We start from the raw sequence: 18,935 nt of genomic DNA on the forward strand, positions 1-18,935 counted from the left end.
TGAAAGCATAACATGTGCCCCACATAATTTTTAAGTTTGAAACAGTTATCTTCCATAGTTCAGGGTCAAGGTCACTTCAAAATATGTATACAATCCAACTTTGAAGAGCTCCTGTGACCTTGACCTTGAAGCAAGGTAAACCAAACTGGTATCAAAAGATGGGGCTTACTTTGCCCTATATATCATATATAGGTGAGGTATTCAATCTCAAAAACTTCAGAGAAAATGGGAAAAATGTGAAAAATAGCTGTTTTTTAGGCAACATTTATGGCCCCTGCGACCTTGACCTTGAAGCAAGGTCAAGATGCTATGTATGTTTTTTGGGGCCTTGTCATCATACACCATCTTGCCAAATTTGGTACTGATAGACTGAATAGTGTCCAAGAAATATCCAACGTTAAAGTTTTCCGGACGGACGGACGTCCGGACGTCCGGACGTCCGGACGTCCGGACGGACGGACGGACGGACGACTCGGGTGAGTACATAGACTCACTTTTGCTACGCATGTGAGTCAAAAAGGAGAAAAACGTTCGGGGATATCAATCCCAGGAATTCTCATGTAAAATTTCATAAAGATCGGCCCAGTAGTTTGGTCTGAATCGCTCTACACGCACGCACGCACGCACGCACGCACACACACACACACACACACACACACACACACACACACACACACACACACACACACACATACACCACGACCCTCGTTTCGATTCCCCCTCGATGTTAAAATATTTAGTCAAAACTTGACTAAATATAACGAAGAGAGGTACAGAAAAGCGTGCTATGCAGCACAGCGAAACCACTACCGCGCTGAACAGGCTCGTCAGTTTCACTCCGTTATGCACAAGCGGCGGACTACGGTCATTGTGAAAAAATGCAGTGCGTTCAGTTTCATTCTGTGAGTTCCACAGCTTGACTAAATGTTGTTATTTCGCCTTACGCGACTTGTTTACATTTAGTCAAGTCAAGCTAAAATGCAATACCGTTTTATAATTCTTTTTTGTTTTTACAATTTTCAGATTTTTAATGACCAAAGTCATTAATTAATTTTTAAGCCACCAAACTGAAATGCAAACCGAAGTCCGGCCTTCGTCGAAGATTACTTTACAAAAATGTCAATCAATTTGATTGAAAAATGAGGGTGTGACAGTGCCGCCTCAAAAAGCCGGATATGACGTCATCAAAGACATTTATCGAAAAAAATAATCGGGGGATATCATTCCCAGGAACTATCATGTAAAATTTCATAAAGATCGGTCCAGTAGTTTGGTCTGAATCGCTCTACACACACGCACAGACAGACAGACAGACACACACACACACACACATACACCACGACCCTCGTCTCGATTCCCCCTCAATGTTAAAACATTTAGTCAAAACTTCACTAAATGTAACAAGTCGCGTTAGGCGAAAATACAACATTTAGTCAAGCTCATTTTGGACAAGCAATCTTCGAGTAAGGCGTTCCAAAAACATATAAATATGTTATTTTTGGATTAAAAACAAGCTCTGAAAATTAAAAATATACAAATTATGATCAAAATTAAATTTCCGAAATCGTTTCAAAAACAATTTCATCTTATTCTTTGTCGGTTCCTGATTCTTATGATATGTTTGGATTAAAAACACGCTCAGAAACTTAAAACGAAGAGAGGTACAGTAAAGCGTGCTATGAAGCACAGCGCAACCGCTACCGCGCCAAACAGGCTCGTCACTTTCACTGCCTTTTGCACTAGCGGCGGACTACGTTCAGTTTCATTCTGCGAGTTCCACAGCTTGACTAAATGTAGTAATTTCGCCTCACGCGACTTGTTTTTTCTTTCCATAATATCTTTGATGACGTCATATCCGGCTTTTTGTAAAAGTTGAGGCGGCATTGTCACACCCTCAGTTTTTAATGAAATTGATTGAAATTTTGGCCAAGCAATCTTCGACGAAGGCCTGAATTTGGTATTGCATTTCAGCTTGGAGGCTAAAAAATTAATTGATGACTTTGGCCATTAAAAATCTGAAAATTGTAATTAAAATTATTTTTGTTATAAAACAATCCAGGAACTATTGTATCTTATTTTTTATCATTTTCTGATTCCAAAAACTGTAAATATGTTATATTTGGAATAAAAACAAGCTCTGAATCTTCAAAATATAAAAATGTAAGAAATTTTCAAAATCGATTTAAAAACAATTTTATCTTATTCCTTGTCGGTTCCTGGTTCAAAAACATAGATATGATATGTTTGGATTAAAAACAAGCTCAGAAAGTTTAAAAAGAATAGAGATAAAGAAAAGCGTGCTACCCTGCTCAGCGCATCCACTACCGCGCTTCCTGCATTATCAATTTCACCGCCTTTGCCACGAGCGGTGGACTGACGATGCTACGAGTATACGGTCTTGCTGAAAAAATTCAGTGCGTTCAGATTCATTCTGTGAGTTCGACAGCTTGACTAAATGTTGTATTTTCGCCTTACGCGACTTGTTTTAACATAGACGGGGCCAGTTTCATAAGATAGCAGTGAACCGACTGACACTGTGGTTGATCGCCGGGTCACCGAAAAGCGCGTTTCATGAGCGAATCACCGTCACCCGCAGACAACCGCAGTCGACCGACTGCAGGGGCGGATCTGGGGGGGGTGCAATGGGTGCAATTGCACCCCCCCCCCCCCCCCCCCCAGCGGGACAAAAAAAAAAAAAAAAAAAAAAGAAGAAAAATGTATCACCTGAAAATAGCACTTTACTCGCTCAGATTGCACCAGATTGCACAATTTTGCTTCCTTTTTAAAAAAAAATTCCGGGGGGGCATGCCCTCGGACCCCCCTAGCATGCTCGGCGCTTCGCGCCATCGGTTCGGCGCTTCGCGCCTTCGATCGCTGATAAGATACACAAAACAAAAAAAAGAACTTTGCACCCCCCCCTTTCAAAACCCAGATCCGCCCCTGGACTGTACAGTAATCCGAAGGGCCAAGTCGAGGGCTAAATTTAGCAACATTACCACTTTCTTTTGCTCATTCGCACGTACGTGGAAATGGCCGATTTTGAAGAAAAAACTAGTCTCGGCCCGCTCAAAATAACAATGACCGAGACTTTCAGTAATTCCTTCGCGTGACGTCGAACCCTCTTAGAATAGAGAATACACAGAATACAGAATCTTTAATTGCCCAAGGTTGGGAATTTGTGATGACATTGCGGTTAAGAAACATTTCGATCCAGCCATTTACACCAACACACGCATCAACAAACTGATCAACAGCATTAATTTAAAACAACACTGGACAGCATCTATATATATATATATATATACGACTTGTGTCTGTCTGTGTGTCTGTGTGTGTGTCTGTGTATCTGTGTCTTCGCGATGCACGGCCAAAGTTCTCGATGGATCTGCTTCAAATTTGGTGGGCTTATTCAGAGAGACCCCGGACACAACCTCATCGATGAGATATTTCAACACGTGCTCTCAGCGCGCAGCGCTGAACCGATTTTGGTTCCACCTCAGCTATTTTGGTTCCACCTCAGCTACCCGGGCCCCCATACCGACACACCAAAGCCAAAGTTCTCGGTGGATCTTTTTCAAATTTGGACACCGTATTCAGCTACACCCCGGACACAATATCATCGATGAGATATTTTAACACGTGCTCTCAGCGCGCAGCGCTGAACCGAATTTGGTTTTTGTGTTCATTTCACCATTATAAGTAACTCTTCCTTATCTTCTCATCTTCTCCATGTTTTCAGCGTTTACCTCCCTTCCTTCGTGTGGTGCACTACAGTATGAAGGGGGCATCTTCGGATATTCCCGGCGTTCTGTTACTATTTTTAGAAGGTCACCGCAGTGTCCAGAACGTAAATTGGACCCGTAAATTATCCTCACTGTAAAAGTGCAAAGGTCGAATCAATTTATAGCCACGCGAAAAATACACTGTCATCTATCTCTCTATAGATACGGCTTCTCTGTGTTTGTGTGTGTGCGTGTGTGTGTGTGTGTGTGTGTCTCTATGTGAGCAACACCTGTGCATTGTTCAGTTCTGTTTGTGATGTGGTCTGGCGGCTTTTGTGTAATTTTATGTACTGGCCTTCCTTTGTGAAGCCATAACAGTTCAAAAGGGCTTAGAGATAAGCTCTAACTTGCTCAGTCCTGTTTGAGTGGAGTTCGCCTCCAAAGGTGATTAACACGGTTACATTCGTCGACAAGGATGGGACTCGATATGGTCAGGAATGGCATTATGGCCACTGAATCATTTTCGTGCTGTTCCCATTCCACGAATCTGGGAGGGACCTAAGCTTGGCGGGTCCATTGTTCGGACCCGGCGAAGCCGGCGTACGGCTCTAAGTACTTCTTCCCGGCGAAGCCGGCTACCCGGCGAAGCGGGTATTCATTCTAGTAAGTATATATATATATATCCCATGACCTCCCTTCTTTGTCTCTGTTACTTCAGTATGGGTATATATGTTGTATTTTTATACAAATTATAGCTCAATAAATACATCATGGACTCCAAAAAATATATGATAGTGCAGATTCCGATTTGGGCAAAGAACTACTTTCCTCCCGACCTTTGACCTCGCGCCGAACAATGTGACACATTTGTATGAAGTTCCAAAATCGTATTGCACGGCTCAGAAAACCATATCAGTTGCACGCAAAAATGAATCTCAGAACTGATCTGATGTATGAGATGCAATAAGCAAACGTTTCTTTCATTATGAAAGCAATGCAGGTCGAAAAAAACGAACATTCAACTTACAAGATAACCAGATGCTAGCGAACCAAAACAAAAACACGAGTACGCTCCCTTGCATCGTTAGCAGACGACTTTTGAGAATCTGTCAGACCGTCCTTACCTGGCACGGTTGGACTTCGCTATCAAATATCGGCTGTTTCACGTGTTTTGCGAGCAAGTCTACTCTTTTGCCTGGCTCTGCAGTAAGTCCACATTGGCGATGAAGGTATCCAAGAACTTAACATGTGTGTATTTTTCCGTAATCCAGTCATATTCCTTCAAAATGCAATCAATCGGCGGTGACAGACGTGTCGGTCGCGTTTTCCTCACACCCATACCAGTTTAAGTTCATCCATGCAAACACACTCGCAAAACAGTTTATCACGTAGATACATTTCAAATAGGGAGCAAATGGTTAAATCTAAACCTACATATTTGTTCCCTAAAATTTGCTTCTCTGTCAATAAGCCTAATTACACACGTTCGAGAAAAACAACGTGGAATCGATTCTGAATCGAGTAAGCCAAATGGGTCCCAAACCCGTTTCGCCCGTTCTGCCGACCTGAAACGCAAAACAAAAGAATTGTGCGCTTCAACTAAATTAATTTCTATACGACTTCATTACTTTCTTGCAACTTATGAACCTTTACTTAAAGCTTTTAAATGGTCTGAAAGTAGTGTTACCGCGTACTTATCGATGCACTCATTCGTTTTATTTTTTCAGCGACGGTCACTTAGTTTAAGGTTGCAAAAGGGCTAAGTCTCGCTGGCAACACTGTTTTACACTGCACAGATCGCAACAGTGCCGCTAGTAGTCTACACTTTGTGTTTGATGGTAGAATGAGATATACAGATTACAACACTCGTGGTTTTTTATATGGCTTGTATTTCAGTCAAGACCCAGTGGGAATATCAATCGAGAGCCACTCGCCAGAGGCTCGTGTCTCCCGATGATATTCATCCGCTGGGTCTTGACTGAAATACAAGCCATATATAAAAAAAACACTCGTGTTGTAACCTATACATATATAAAATATCAGAAGTTGTGAAAGAAACAATTGAAAGTCAGAAGAGACTTTTCTTCTGAGATTTGTTAAAATCTCTTAGCAGAGATATATTATATATAAATATATATTGATATACACTCGACTCCACTTAGCTCGACCCCGCTTAGCTCGTCCGCCGTTTAGCTCGTCGCCATATTTTTTCCCCGGGCTGACGTCCTTCTTTGTATCTGTAAAATTAAGCTGGTTAGCTCGTCCGCCGGTTAGCTCGTCCGCCGCTTTGCTCGACCAAACTTTCCAGTCCCAAGGCATGGTGTGACGTCATTTACGCCGGATAGCTCGTCATAACGACATTGTGTCGTCAGCGATGACGTCTTCTGACAGGATGACAGTAACAAAAGAACGTTCCATAAACTGCCAGACTTTTCGAATTGAATGTCAAAGAAGAAAACATGCGCTGTTTATCTGATTTTGCTACTTTGTTTCAATTTTCACATTCGGAAAGCATAAGCGTCTTAATGTACAGGAAAGTATGGACACAGTGGGAGTGTGTACATGTACATGTATGTGTGTTCATGTGTGTGTGTGTGTGCATACCAATTAGCTCAGATCACCGAAAAAGACAAAGTCAGTCAAGTCGGCTGGATCGTAGTTTTTAGTTTCTTCCATTTTGTTGTTGTTTTTTTGTTTTAGTTTTTTGTTTGTTTGTTATGGTTTTGTTGCGCAGATTTTTTGTTGATGTGCATGTTTTTGAAAATGGTGTGTGTGTGTTTTGTGTGTGTGTGTATGTAAGCACGCAAATGAGTTAGTGCTTTTTTTGCGTGTGTGTTTGTGTGTGTTTAACTTTTTTCTGGCGCCGTGTTTACTTGGTTTTTCATTTAAAATTCTTCTCATTGGACTGCTTATTTTTGGATTTAATAAAAAAAATCCCAAGAAATGTGCTTTCTGTTTCATGGTTTACATCTCTCTCTCTCTTTCTCTCTCTCTCTCTCTCTCTCTCTCTCTCTCTCTCTCTCTCTCTCTCTCTCTCTCTCTCTCTCTCTCTCTCTTCTGCCTATCTCTCTGTTATTTTCATAGTAACACATGTTACAAACCCAATATGCGAAACGAATATAAACTCTATCAACATCTTACCGAGTCTATGAACAGAAATTCGTCATTTGACCATTGCACATCATAGCTCCTACTCCATGGTGATGAAAGGATTACTTCTGGTTTGTAGACACGGTAAAATGTCATGTTGTGAACAAAGGGCTATTCGAGGATGATCTACTAGATTGATAGTTATCTCAGAACCTGATACACCCGTTTACAAGTGTTTATGTGCTTTTAATATTGGTCTGGACGAATTCGCCGGATAGCTCGTCGCAGCATATCCCCCAGGGAAATTGGACTCCGTTTACCTCGTCCGCTGCTTAGCTCGTCGGCCGGTTAGCTCGTCGCGAATTTTTCGGTCCCGAGAGGGACGAGCTAAGCGGAGACGACTGTATATGTGTGTGTGTGTGTGTGTGTGTGTGTGTGTGTGTGTGTGTGTGTGTGTGTGTGTGTGTGTGTGTGTGTGTATGTGTGTGTGCCTTACTTGCAGGGGCATTCTGTTTGAGAGCGCCGTCCTGGAAATCGTCAGTGAGCAGCATGACCAGAGCGACAAACACGTGACGAACGAAGGAATCCCCGGCCAACACCAGAGTCGTCCCACTCAGGAGTTCACACGCCTCGCGCGAAGAGATCTCACGTGGTTTGCACTCTGCGCGCTCAGGCAGCCAATCACTGAGCTCCGCGTGCACAGGAGACCTGGTATCGAGGCAGGTCGGGCATGCGCAGTCCTCTAGTGTACGGTTGGTGCAGTGGTCGTGGTAGCAGCACGGGGTGGGTCCGTTAGGGTTGCACAGTGAGCGAAACGACAGGAAACTGTCTTGGCGGGTCACCCCGTCGAAAGGCATACTCCTGCATCTTCCGTCCGATCTCTGCAGAGACCGCGGGATTTTGTATTCCCCGCGTGTATTCACCAGGTATTCGTCCATCGACTTTCTCCTCGCTTCGCTCACGTTCTCCTTCGGTGCCCAGCGACCGTACAGCATGCCGGGAAAGACGCTGTCACACTTCTTGACGTCATTTAACGGTCCTATGAGGTCACTGAACTCCATCACCCAGCCCTTGCCTGCGCGGAAGCGTAGCATCTGTGTGAAATTGTGGATGCGGGATGTCTGTGCTGTGAAGTAGAGGACGGTGGCTACAGACACGACAAAAGCCAGGGCACAGAACAAGCTTCGTCTCATCGCGCACAACCGCCAGAAAACGTGCGGCTGTGTCATGACTACTCGTCAATAAGTGGACGTCATTTGTGGTTTCGCTGAATGAGTGTTCAAACTGACGTGCTTGTCATTTTCTGCCTTGTCTTCCAGTTTTTGGTAAAGAATCTTTTGATTGTGTGTGAATGTGTTTGTTGTTGTCACAGTAATCCACAGGTCAGTTGCTTGTACTGCTGCCGGCATACAACGTGGCAATTTCGTCAGCCTTCCACCCGGTCAGATCTGAAACAACCCAACTTGATCATATTCTCGTATAGGATGCTTTTAACAGAAGCAAGCGCTTTAGCTCATTTAGTCTAATCTTATGTTGTCTGCTCTGAATTTTCTATGGTGCGAGTATAATTTCAAAGTTGTGAGAACTGTATTGATAAGTAAGCTTGACTGCAGAGAAAGACCGTGTCCAAGGGAAGACTGACTATCCAAGGTAGGACCATGGACGCAATCTTTGCAAGTAAGATTGTTCTAAAAGTTCTGCCGCAACTACAACAAAGCGAAGGGCGCAGTGTCCCCTTGCTTTGGATGAGAACTGAATTTTGAACTCTAAGTGAAGTCATTAATAATTGCCCAAAAGGATTAACGGTGTACCAGCGTGTTGAGTGATGGAGTTTATCAAGACAGCGTCCCCGCAGTTAGCCTTGAATTTTTGTTATCGTAAACATGTAAAACTGTATGTATATAGTGTCTACGGTTTCATTGGGCGTTGAGAAAGCACAACTGCATGAAAATTAAAATATGATTCAAAAAGAGGAAACTGTTGCAGGAAGGGGTGGGAAATGCCTGTAGTTTCATTTGTTGGTCAAGGACTTGATGTTAAAATGTTTACCATAGCTTACGAAATAAATTAGCTAGAACATATCAAACCTTAAGTCATTTCAATTTCTCAGAGGCATTGTTTTTACTTCTTTAACTGAAAAACTGCAATAGCACCTGCCACCATTCAAAATGTATGTAAAAAGACTATAAATCATTGGAATCTTCTTCACGGTGGAGACACGTTACGCCCAATAAACGTACCCAGACGGTTGTTACGCCCGATTTTGTACCCAGGACATGTACGTGGCGTGCGGGTATGCTCACTTAAATTAGACTATCTCAGGCATTTCGTCAAAGTTGACATCAAACTATATACGCATAAACTACTAAATGCCTCTGCCACTTGGTAGTATAATCTAAACCGATATAGATCTTGTTTTGTTGGCGAGAAAATCAAAAATACCGCGTCTTTCACTCGGGAATTTAGTGCATTGACTGTTCATCGGAAAACATGAAATGTGGGCTACTTACAGACTAAAATTATGTGCGAAAACAAAGAAAAAATCACACAAATCTAACAGAGTTAATTTTATGTTTCTAATCAAAATGAAAGGGGGGTAAAATGAAGAATGTTTGTGTGTCGTGTTACGGTCCCCAGAATCAAGCTTGTTACGGGCCCCGCAAAAGTATATTTCGCTGTTGTTACGCGCCCCAGTCATATCGCGTTTAACTCTGACATCTTTAGTCATTTATATCGGTGAACAAGAAGGGCAAAGCCCATACGACTCACATGCTTTACACATTTTTCCTACCAAAATACATGTGACCTTGACCAGGTCATCCAAGGTCATGCAACACAAAGCTGTTAATTCAAGACATAGGAAGTACAATGGTGCTTATTGGCTCTTTCTACCATGAGATATGGTCACTTTTAGTGGTTCACTACCTTATTTTGGTCACATTTCATAAGGGTCAAAGTGACCTTGACCTTGATCATATGTGACCGAATGTGTCTCATGATGAAAGCATAACATGTGCCCCACATAATTTTTAAGTTTGAAACAGTTATCTTCCATAGTTCAGGGTCAAGGTCACTTCAAAATATGTATACAATCCAACTTTGAAGAGCTCCTGTGACCTTGACCTTGAAGCAAGGTAAACCAAACTGGTATCAAAAGATGGGGCTTACTTTGCCCTATATATCATATATAGGTGAGGTATTGAATCTCAAAAACTTCAGAGAAAATGGGAAAAATATGAAAAATAGCTGTTTTTTAGGCAACATTTATGGCCCCTGCGACCTTGACCTTGAAGCAAGGTCAAGATGCTATGTATGTTTTTTGGGGCCTTGTCATCATACACCATCTTGCCAAATTTGGTACTGATAGACTGAATAGTGTCCAAGAAATATCCAACGTTAAAGTTTTCCGGACGGACGGACGGACGGACGACTCGGGTGAGTACATAGACTCACTTTTGCTTCGCATGTGAGTCAAAAATGACAGGCAGTCACACTCAGTTTTTCCAAGGACTTTCTCTCTATCTCTCTGTCAATTTTCCATGGGTTCGGAGTTGTTGTTTTCAACATGGGGATGGAGATCTCAGGTGTGATCATCGAGAGCTTCCTCGACATCAGCGCAACAGAAGAGGTTGAAACTGAACCAACGCCAGTATTATCATCCACAGGCAAAGAGGACTGTTCAGATGTTCCAGTGTTCTGATTGTGGCAAATGTTACAGTCAGAAAACTATATCTTTCCGTCATCAGGCATTTGAGGAAATGTTTTGAGTAGATGTCTACGTTTACTCGTTGTGGGCCACTACAGTTAAATTGACGAAATGTTTGTTTTGATAAGAGCCTTACGATCGAGCGTTCTATTTTTTTCATTCTGTAGAAAAGATTGTTTCTTGCCCGAGTTACTTGACTAAAATGACACTACTGTCACGTAAAACTAGCACCTTTGGTTTCAGATAAAGCAATAAAATGTATAAACATGGATGTTAGAGAAAAGTTTTAATACATGGGGCCCGTAACAGGGGAAGACTGGGGCCCGTAACAGACAGAAAATGGAAAAGGCTGGGGCGCGTAACGTTAAGCACATGGGTACCCTTTTATTTTGTTCTCGTACTTCTTCACGATATATCTAGTCCTTATGCGGGCCTTTTCCCATAAAGTTAAAGGCACAGTGCAGCTCACAGCCTTCGTTTTGCGTTTTTGTTGCAGCTGAGTGCATTTACAGTTCACAAATCCTCCTATGGTAGTAAAACAAACCCAAAACTACCCAACGACGACATCTGTGAAGCTCGACAGTTTCTTGTTCACGCGAGTGCATAAATTAACCTAGTTATTACGTGATGTTTGGTCGGAGTTCGATTCAACTGAGTGATTCCGGCCTCCATTTTGTTTTACACAAACTCATGATGACGTCTGACATAGTTTGCTAGTGACGTGTCTTTTTGTGCATGATGTGGTGATCTACCTGATCTAAATTTAGATCCAAAAATAGGTCAAGACCAGCCGGGTCCGAGTACGAAATTAATTCGTAAAAAAATCGCAGTTCTTGACTCTTTGGGTGCAAGTCAATGAAACTTGGTAGTTCTTCTAACAGATAGCTGCCTGAGGTATGACTAAAAGCCCCAGGGGCTCCGTGCACCTGGATTTGACAAGTTCAGTACCTTTAAAGAGAGTCTAAAAAAAATGTTTGTGGATATCAATCCAATGAACTGCGTTTCTGTAGTGTTTTACAATTTTTCTCTCTAACGTAGTCACATTTTCGCTGAAATCAAGTTTTTTTGAGTGTTTGTGCTTAAATAGCACGCCTAAATTTCAAACAAAAAACACTGCTTAGTGCAGAAAACATTCACAACCATAACTGAACTTGTCTGTTTTTAGTACGCTTCTGATTCTTTTCTGTAATAAAATTCTAGCCAGTATACCTTCACATCGCTTAAGTTTACCCTTCTGGGTACAAAATCGGGCGTAACAACCGGTCTTGGTACGTATATTGGGCGTAACGTGTCTCCACCGTGTTCTTTGTACTGTACATTTCTTGCTGCATTCAATTCAAACAATGCATATCTTCGATTTTCCGAATTTTACAACCCTCCCGGTATGAATGTTAAATCTGTTTCTGTTTGTGTGTTTGCAAAATACGGAATGGTTACAAAGTTTCGGAACTCGCCTGTGACCTTGTGTAAAGGTCAAGGTCATGGAATGTTAGTAAACATATTTTTGACACCGTTGGCTATAAGTATGCCAAATATGAAATATGAAAGCTCTGCTTGCTTTTATCTCTGAAATGTGTTGATGTCTATGAATGTGGTGAATGCAAAATGACGACCGCGAAATTTAGGTGGTAGGGTTGGGAAACAGCCTGCACTTCATTTCTTTGGCATTGGACTTGATGTTCTTATTTTCACAATAGCTCTAGAAAATAGTGGGCCACAACATATCACATTTTAAGGCATATTGAACATCTCCCAGGCTTTGTTTTTACTTCTTTAAAATTTAAAACTGCGATAGCGCTACACAAAATGCATATGAAATGCCCTATAAAACCGTGCAAACTTCTTTGTACTGCACAATTCTTGCTGCATTCCATTCAAACAATGCATATCTTATATTTTCCGGATAATAAACAAAATTTGCAACGCTTTTAGTATAGATTTTTAATCTTTTTCTGTTTGTGTTTTTGCAAAATTCCGAATGGTTACAAAGTTTCGGAACTCGCCTGTGACCTTGTGTCAAGGTCATGGAATGTTGGTAAACAACACATTTTTGACACCGTAGGCTGTAAGTATTCGTAATATGAAAGCTCTGCGCGCTTGCATCTCTGAAGTGTGTTGATGTCTATGAGTGTGGGGAATGTAAAATGAACGCGAAATTTAGGAAACTGCTTGCAGTTTCATTGTTTGGCATGAGACTTGATATTCACATTGTCACCATAGCTCGAGAAATGATTGGGCCACAACATATCAAATTTTAAGGAACTCCAAATATCTTTGAGGCACTTTTTTTTTTACTTCTCTATATGAAAAAACTTAAATTGCGTGAAGTAAAATTAATTTAAAAAAGACGGTATAAAGCATACCAAAGTGCTTTAATCTTTAATTTCTTGCTATGTTCTAATACGTATTCCATTCACTTCCCCCCACAGTTATCTAGCAAGCGGCTACTATATTCCTACTGTAGAATGTTTGCCGTTATCTGTATGTGCCCATTTTCACTAAATCAGAAGACACCTGGTTATTTCAAAAAATAACAAAAAGTCAAAAGTCCATGGGACTAGAAAAGTTCTCTGCAGATATGCAATGTAGACAGAATGTTCTTTCTCCCACAAAAGTAATACAAACATCAAATAACGTTGACAATAAGTAGGCAGTACCAATACGCGAAAAAGCGGGCGATGGAGGTGGGGATTCAGTTTTTACATTTTCCACCACACTGTGTTTGTGAGGCTCAACATTTTTTCCGTAGTCCTTTTTATATTTAGTCAAGTTTTGACTAAATATTTTAACATCGAGGGGGAATCGAAACGAGGGTCGTGGTGTATGTGCGTGTGTGCGTGTGTGTGTGTGTCTGTGTGTGTGTGTAGAGCGATTCAGACTAAACTACTGGACCGATCTTTATGAAATTTGACATGAGAGTTCCTGGGTATGAAATCCCCGAACGTTGTTTTCATTTTTTTGATAAATGTCTTTGATGACGTCATATCCGGCTTTTCGTGAAAGTTGAGGCGGCACTGTCACGCCCTCATTTTTCAACCAAATTGGTTGAAATTTTGGTCAAGTAATCTTCGACGAAGCCCGGACTTCGGTATTGCATTTCAGCTTGGTGGCTTAAAAATTAATTAATGACTTTGGTCATTAAAAATCTGAAAATTGTAAAAAAAAAATAAAAATTTATAAAACGATCCAAATTTACGTTTATCTTATTCTCCATCATTTGCTGATTCCAAAAACATATAAATATGTTATATTCGGATTAAAAACAAGCTCTGAAAATTAAATATATAAAAATTATTATCAAAATTAAATTGTCCAAATCAATTTAAAAACACTTTCATCTTATTCCTTGTCGGTTTCTGATTCCAAAAACATATAGATATGATATGTTTGGATTAAAAACACGCTCAGAAAGTTAAAACAAAGAGAGGTACAGAAAAGCGTGCTATCCTTCTTAGCGCAACTACTACCCCGCTCTTCTTGTCAATTTCACTGCCTTTGCCATGAGCGCTGGACTGACGATGCTACGAGTATACGGTCTTGCTGAAAAATGGCATTGCGTTCAGTTTCATTCTGTGAGTTCGACAGCTACTTGACTAAATATTCAGACATGGGATTCTTCCGTAAAATTACGGAATTCCGTAAATTTTTAGGCTCCAGGGATCATTCTTGAGATTCGTGCAAATCCGCTGAGAAAATGTTGGGGTATATGTAGGTAAAGACCCAAGTTTTTTGGCCGGTCCGCTGATCGCGACGCTCCATTCCATACTATTCTTGAACGGTTGGTTCCTAAAACGGTCAGACTGTTGCTGGTCGATCCGTATGGGAACGCGCTCTGTGTCTTTGTCTCCTACAGTCACCGTTTCAACGTAGCTATCGGGGATTCAGTATAAGCTAAAGCATACCGTATGAGAATGATTCGGCGCCATTTTTACATCGCTTTGAGCCACTTGCCAAAATGATGAGGAAGCTAAAGCGAGACGAAACCGTTCTATCCCGGGAAATTGACCAGCAGAAGTACAAGAAAAATCTCTGGAGATTCGACTGGCTCGATGAAGTTGTATCATTGAGCTGGAAATACGAGAAAGGCCAGAAGACACAAGACGTGAAACTGAAAGTTGGCGATGCTTTTGCTAAAATCAACTTGCCGGGAAAAGCTTAGTGCACTTTGTGCAACGATGTTAATGTTATCAACTACGGTTCCAATGGAAAGACTGCCCTCAAAAGCCACTTGAAAAGCAACAAGCACCTGACTATCCTGAAAACCCAGTCGTGTAATCAGTCACTGGGGTCGTTTGGCACCGACAAGGTAAGAACATTGAAACCACACCGTCACACGCCACCACCACCCCCCCCCCCCCCCCCCCCCCCATCCCCGCCTCTCTCTCTCTCTCTCTCTCTCCCCTCCTTATTTTGAGTCTTAGCGTAAAATTAATTTGAGAAACATGGGAAGGAAGAGAAAGGGAGGGGGGGGGGGGGGGGGGGGGCTATGATTAAGCTGAAATATGCATTTCAGGGCCATTTTTGTGTGTCTAAAATACTAAAAACCTTCAGCTTCTGGGGGCAAAGCCCCCAGACCCCGACCAGGGGCGTTGCCCCTGGACCCTACTGGGGGCCTTCTGCGGCCCCCAGACCCCCACTTTTTTTTTTCCTTAATTATCACTTTTTCTGAATCCCATGTCTAAATATTGTATTATCGCCTTACGCGACTTGTTCTACCTTTTAGGCCTGTATGCTTGTTAACTTGCCACTTTAGCTTTGTTTGTTGATAAGAACATCTTTGTCTATACCTACTCAAACTGAACTACTGTAATCGTAGCACAACAAGTTTGCAGATCTAAAAGTGTACAAGTACAAGATAGACACAAGGCATAGGGTAAGGGTATCTAATTCCGACCGATTGAGATCATTGTTTTACATCGTAAAGTTTAGCAAATATATGTCTTCTCTGGTAAGACCGGCGTTTTCCGTACGCAATTCGTGTTTTAAATAGGTGCCTGTGTCGTTACTTTCCGTTATTAAAGAAGCGTTTGTCGGTAAACATTGGAGGTGTGGGAACCTAAATCCGACCGGGGGGTATCTAAATCCAACCGAAATCTACTCGGAACTAAATGACAGTGAACGTAATGTTTCTCTCAGGCTTGTTTTGATCGTGTAGTACACACACAAACACACAACTTCGTGACTTTCAGTGAGCGAAACACTCTATTAATTACTATTAAGCTTACTGAGGCTTACATGCTCGCAAACACTTACAAGCACGCATCCACGCACTTGCGATGTTGGTGTCGATTCATCAGTTTAGTAAGACAAGAGTGCGCGCACCTGTCATGAAGTGGATGGAGTGGTTGCGGTTTTTACTTTATCAAAACAAGATTCACTGTCTGGACATTATAAATACACAATCTGATACCTTCCCGTGTTCATACGATTTTTCAAGAAACATAAACGTAAACAATCAATGATTTTAATGGGATTTTGTACAGCGTTTTGCATTCTCTGCGAGGTGGTCGGATTTAGATACCCACTCAAAATCTCCTTTTCGATTAAAGGCACAGTAAGCCTCCCGTAAACCATCACAGAGCTCCCCGAGCGTCTACATACAGTACAAGCATACTTCCATTTAAACGCTCACCGAACGGGAACATCCTGGCTGCTTTCTGTCGAGCGTGAGAAATTTTCAAAGAATTTATTTTCGTGGACTTGGCCCTTTACAACAATGGCGCCTCGTTTTGGTGCTGGACGGCTGTTATGAATATCCCGGAAATCACGCCCGGACAGTAAGCCTCCCGTAAACCATCACAGATACTGTCAGGCTTTTACACACAGTACAAACACCCTTCCATTTGAACGCTCACCAAACGGGAACATCCTAGGTGCCCTACGTAAAGAGCGAGCAATTTTTTAAGAATTAATTTTGCAGATTGTCTCGAACACTTTTTGGACCCATCCTGAACTCAGGTCAAAAATGAGTTACTTCCCTTAAACTGGCGATAGCCGTGGATCGATGATAATCAGAACGTTTTTGGACCGTGGTGCGTTTTTGCGCTAGACCTAACTTTTAAAATCTAAATAATAAATTGACAGCGTGTTTTCATCAAGACAAGATCAGTGCAATTCGAAGTTGTGAAAGTTTGAAAAAAGAAAAGCCCGGAAGCAGGGTCACGCAAGGGTCGTAGCAGACGACGGTTTATGTGGCATATCGCCGTTCCTCTCAACAGTCAAAAGCCATCGCTAGAGTTCTTGTGAACCACAGCCGTTTGTTTCGTGCACAAAAACGTGCTATTGTAGATAAGCTGACATCGAGTCGCATTCAAATGACTAACTGATGACAACATTGTGAAAAAGGGAAACTGGATCACACGGGTTCACGATGGCTCAGGGGTAAGATAAACCACGCAAAAATAAATTCTTTGAAAATTGTTCGCTCTTTACGGAGGGTACCTAGGATGTTCTCAATCGGTGAGTGTTTAAATGAAAGGGTGCTTGTACTGTGTGTAAAAGCCTGACCGTATCTGTGATGGTTTACGGGAGGCTTACTGTGCCTTTAAAAAGTGCCAGAAGACTTAGTCCGAACTATCAAAATACACTTCCAAAAACACTTAGTAACCACGGTGTGTCAACTGATTCCGTTTCCGTTCATCCGCAGGATGTTTCCGTTCATACAGCCTCATTTTCGTCACTTGCTTGGGAAAAAACGTTGTGGTAAGTCGTGTGGGCAGCGCGCTTGTGTGATATTGAAAGAATAAGGTAACCATAAAAACAACCTATTCAGACAGTTTCAATTTTCACGATGCATGTCACACTTTTGGTACACATCTTTATGGAATGTCTTTTTTTGGTAGGACATCACGCCTCACGCCTCACGCCCCCTATGTTGATGGTTTGTTTTTGATTTTTAGCGCTCGAAAATGGATTCTTCAGATGAAAACAAATTTCTGGACAATTATCAGTGTATGCTCTCGGCCATAGCCTATTTTTTTTGCCACGTCTGTGTCTGTTGAATTTTCATTCAAAAAATCAATCAAAACTAACTTTTTGGCGGTCGAAGTAGTTCATGTATGGCATTCCGTTTGTCAAATAATTATTTGGATACTTTTTCATGTTTTTTTCACCAGTTTTAGCTAAATAATCATTATTTAGAAGCTCATGTGCTAAATAAGTAATTGTTTATAAACAATGTAAAACAATTCTAAATAATTTTTTGTTTACGTAAACAATTCAGTATTTACCTGAACAATTCATTGTTTACGTAAATAATTCATTGTTTGCGTAAATAATGATTTATTTACGTAAACAATATATTATTTAGACTTATATTACATTGTTTATAAAGAATCAGCAATGTTGCTAAATAAATCATTATTTACGTAAACAATGCATTATTTACGTAAACAATGAATTGTTTAGCCAACACATTTTCCATTATTTGCAAGGAATGTCCAGAGAGGTATGTGGAAGGTGTTTCTATAACCTGCCCTGTTATATAGTGCTATATGTTTTATGTAAAATCAATGTCTTGTTTGTACTATTGTTATGTACCACGCCTGAATTTCTCTATGAGATAATAAAGTATTCTTATTCTATTCTTATTCTTATTTAGGGGGTTCTAGGATTCGCTTCTGAACTAAGTTTTATGTCTTTCAGTGATTACTATAATTGAATACAAGGTCTCTCCACACACTCCTATCTTAAAATAGCTGTTGTTTGGATATTATTTTGTTTATTTTACAAGCCGAGTACGAAAATAACTGATCTCAAACACAGTCAAAGGTCAAGGTCAATTAAGGTGTTTCCCTGCCGGGAGTGTTTAGTGTTTACATTTTCTTGCTTGAAATTGTTGAAACACAGTTTTTTTTCCCCCTTATGTTCTCTGTTCTGTTTATGTCCCAACAACATGCCTGTCTTTCCATTTCTCTTCCTTTCATCGTTTCATTTCAAAGAGAAAAGTAACAAGTCGCGTTAGGCGAAAATACAATATTTAGTCAAGTAGCTGTCGAACTCACAGAATGAAACTGAACGCAATGCCATTTTTCAGCAAGACCGTATACTCGTAGCATCGTCAGTCCAGCGCTCATGGCAAAGGCAGTGAAATTGACAAGAAGAGCGGGGTAGTAGTTGCGCTAAGAAGGATAGCACGCTTTTCTGTACCTCTCTTTGTTTTAACTTTCTGAGCGTGTTTTTAATCCAAACATATCATATCTATATGTTTTTGGAATCAGGAACCGACAAGGAATAAGATGAAAGTGTTTTTAAATTGATTTGGACAATTTAATTTTGATAATAATTTTTATATATTTAATTTTCAGAGCTTGTTTTTAATCCAAATATAACATATTTATATGTTTTTGGAATCAGCAAATGATGGAGAATAAGATAAACGTAAATTTGGATCGTTTTATAAATTTTTATTTTTTTTT

The 18,935-nt window shown here is 41.0% G+C and overlaps 1 protein-coding gene across 1 annotated transcript in view; it reads right to left on the bottom strand.

Moving 5' to 3' along the window:
* The window catches only part of LOC138967246 (uncharacterized), a 38,608-nt gene that overhangs the window by 5,271 nt on the left and 14,402 nt on the right, over positions 1-18,935 (bottom strand). The window contains exon 2 of the mRNA XM_070339767.1: positions 7,309-8,260. Coding sequence (XP_070195868.1) covers positions 7,309-8,041 — 733 coding nt within the window. The 5' untranslated portion in view covers positions 8,042-8,260. The remainder of the gene's footprint in view (positions 1-7,308; positions 8,261-18,935) is intronic.

This window comes from Littorina saxatilis, linkage group LG5 (genome assembly GCF_037325665.1).
Source record: "Littorina saxatilis isolate snail1 linkage group LG5, US_GU_Lsax_2.0, whole genome shotgun sequence".
Lineage (NCBI taxonomy): Eukaryota > Metazoa > Mollusca > Gastropoda > Littorinimorpha > Littorinidae > Littorina > Littorina saxatilis.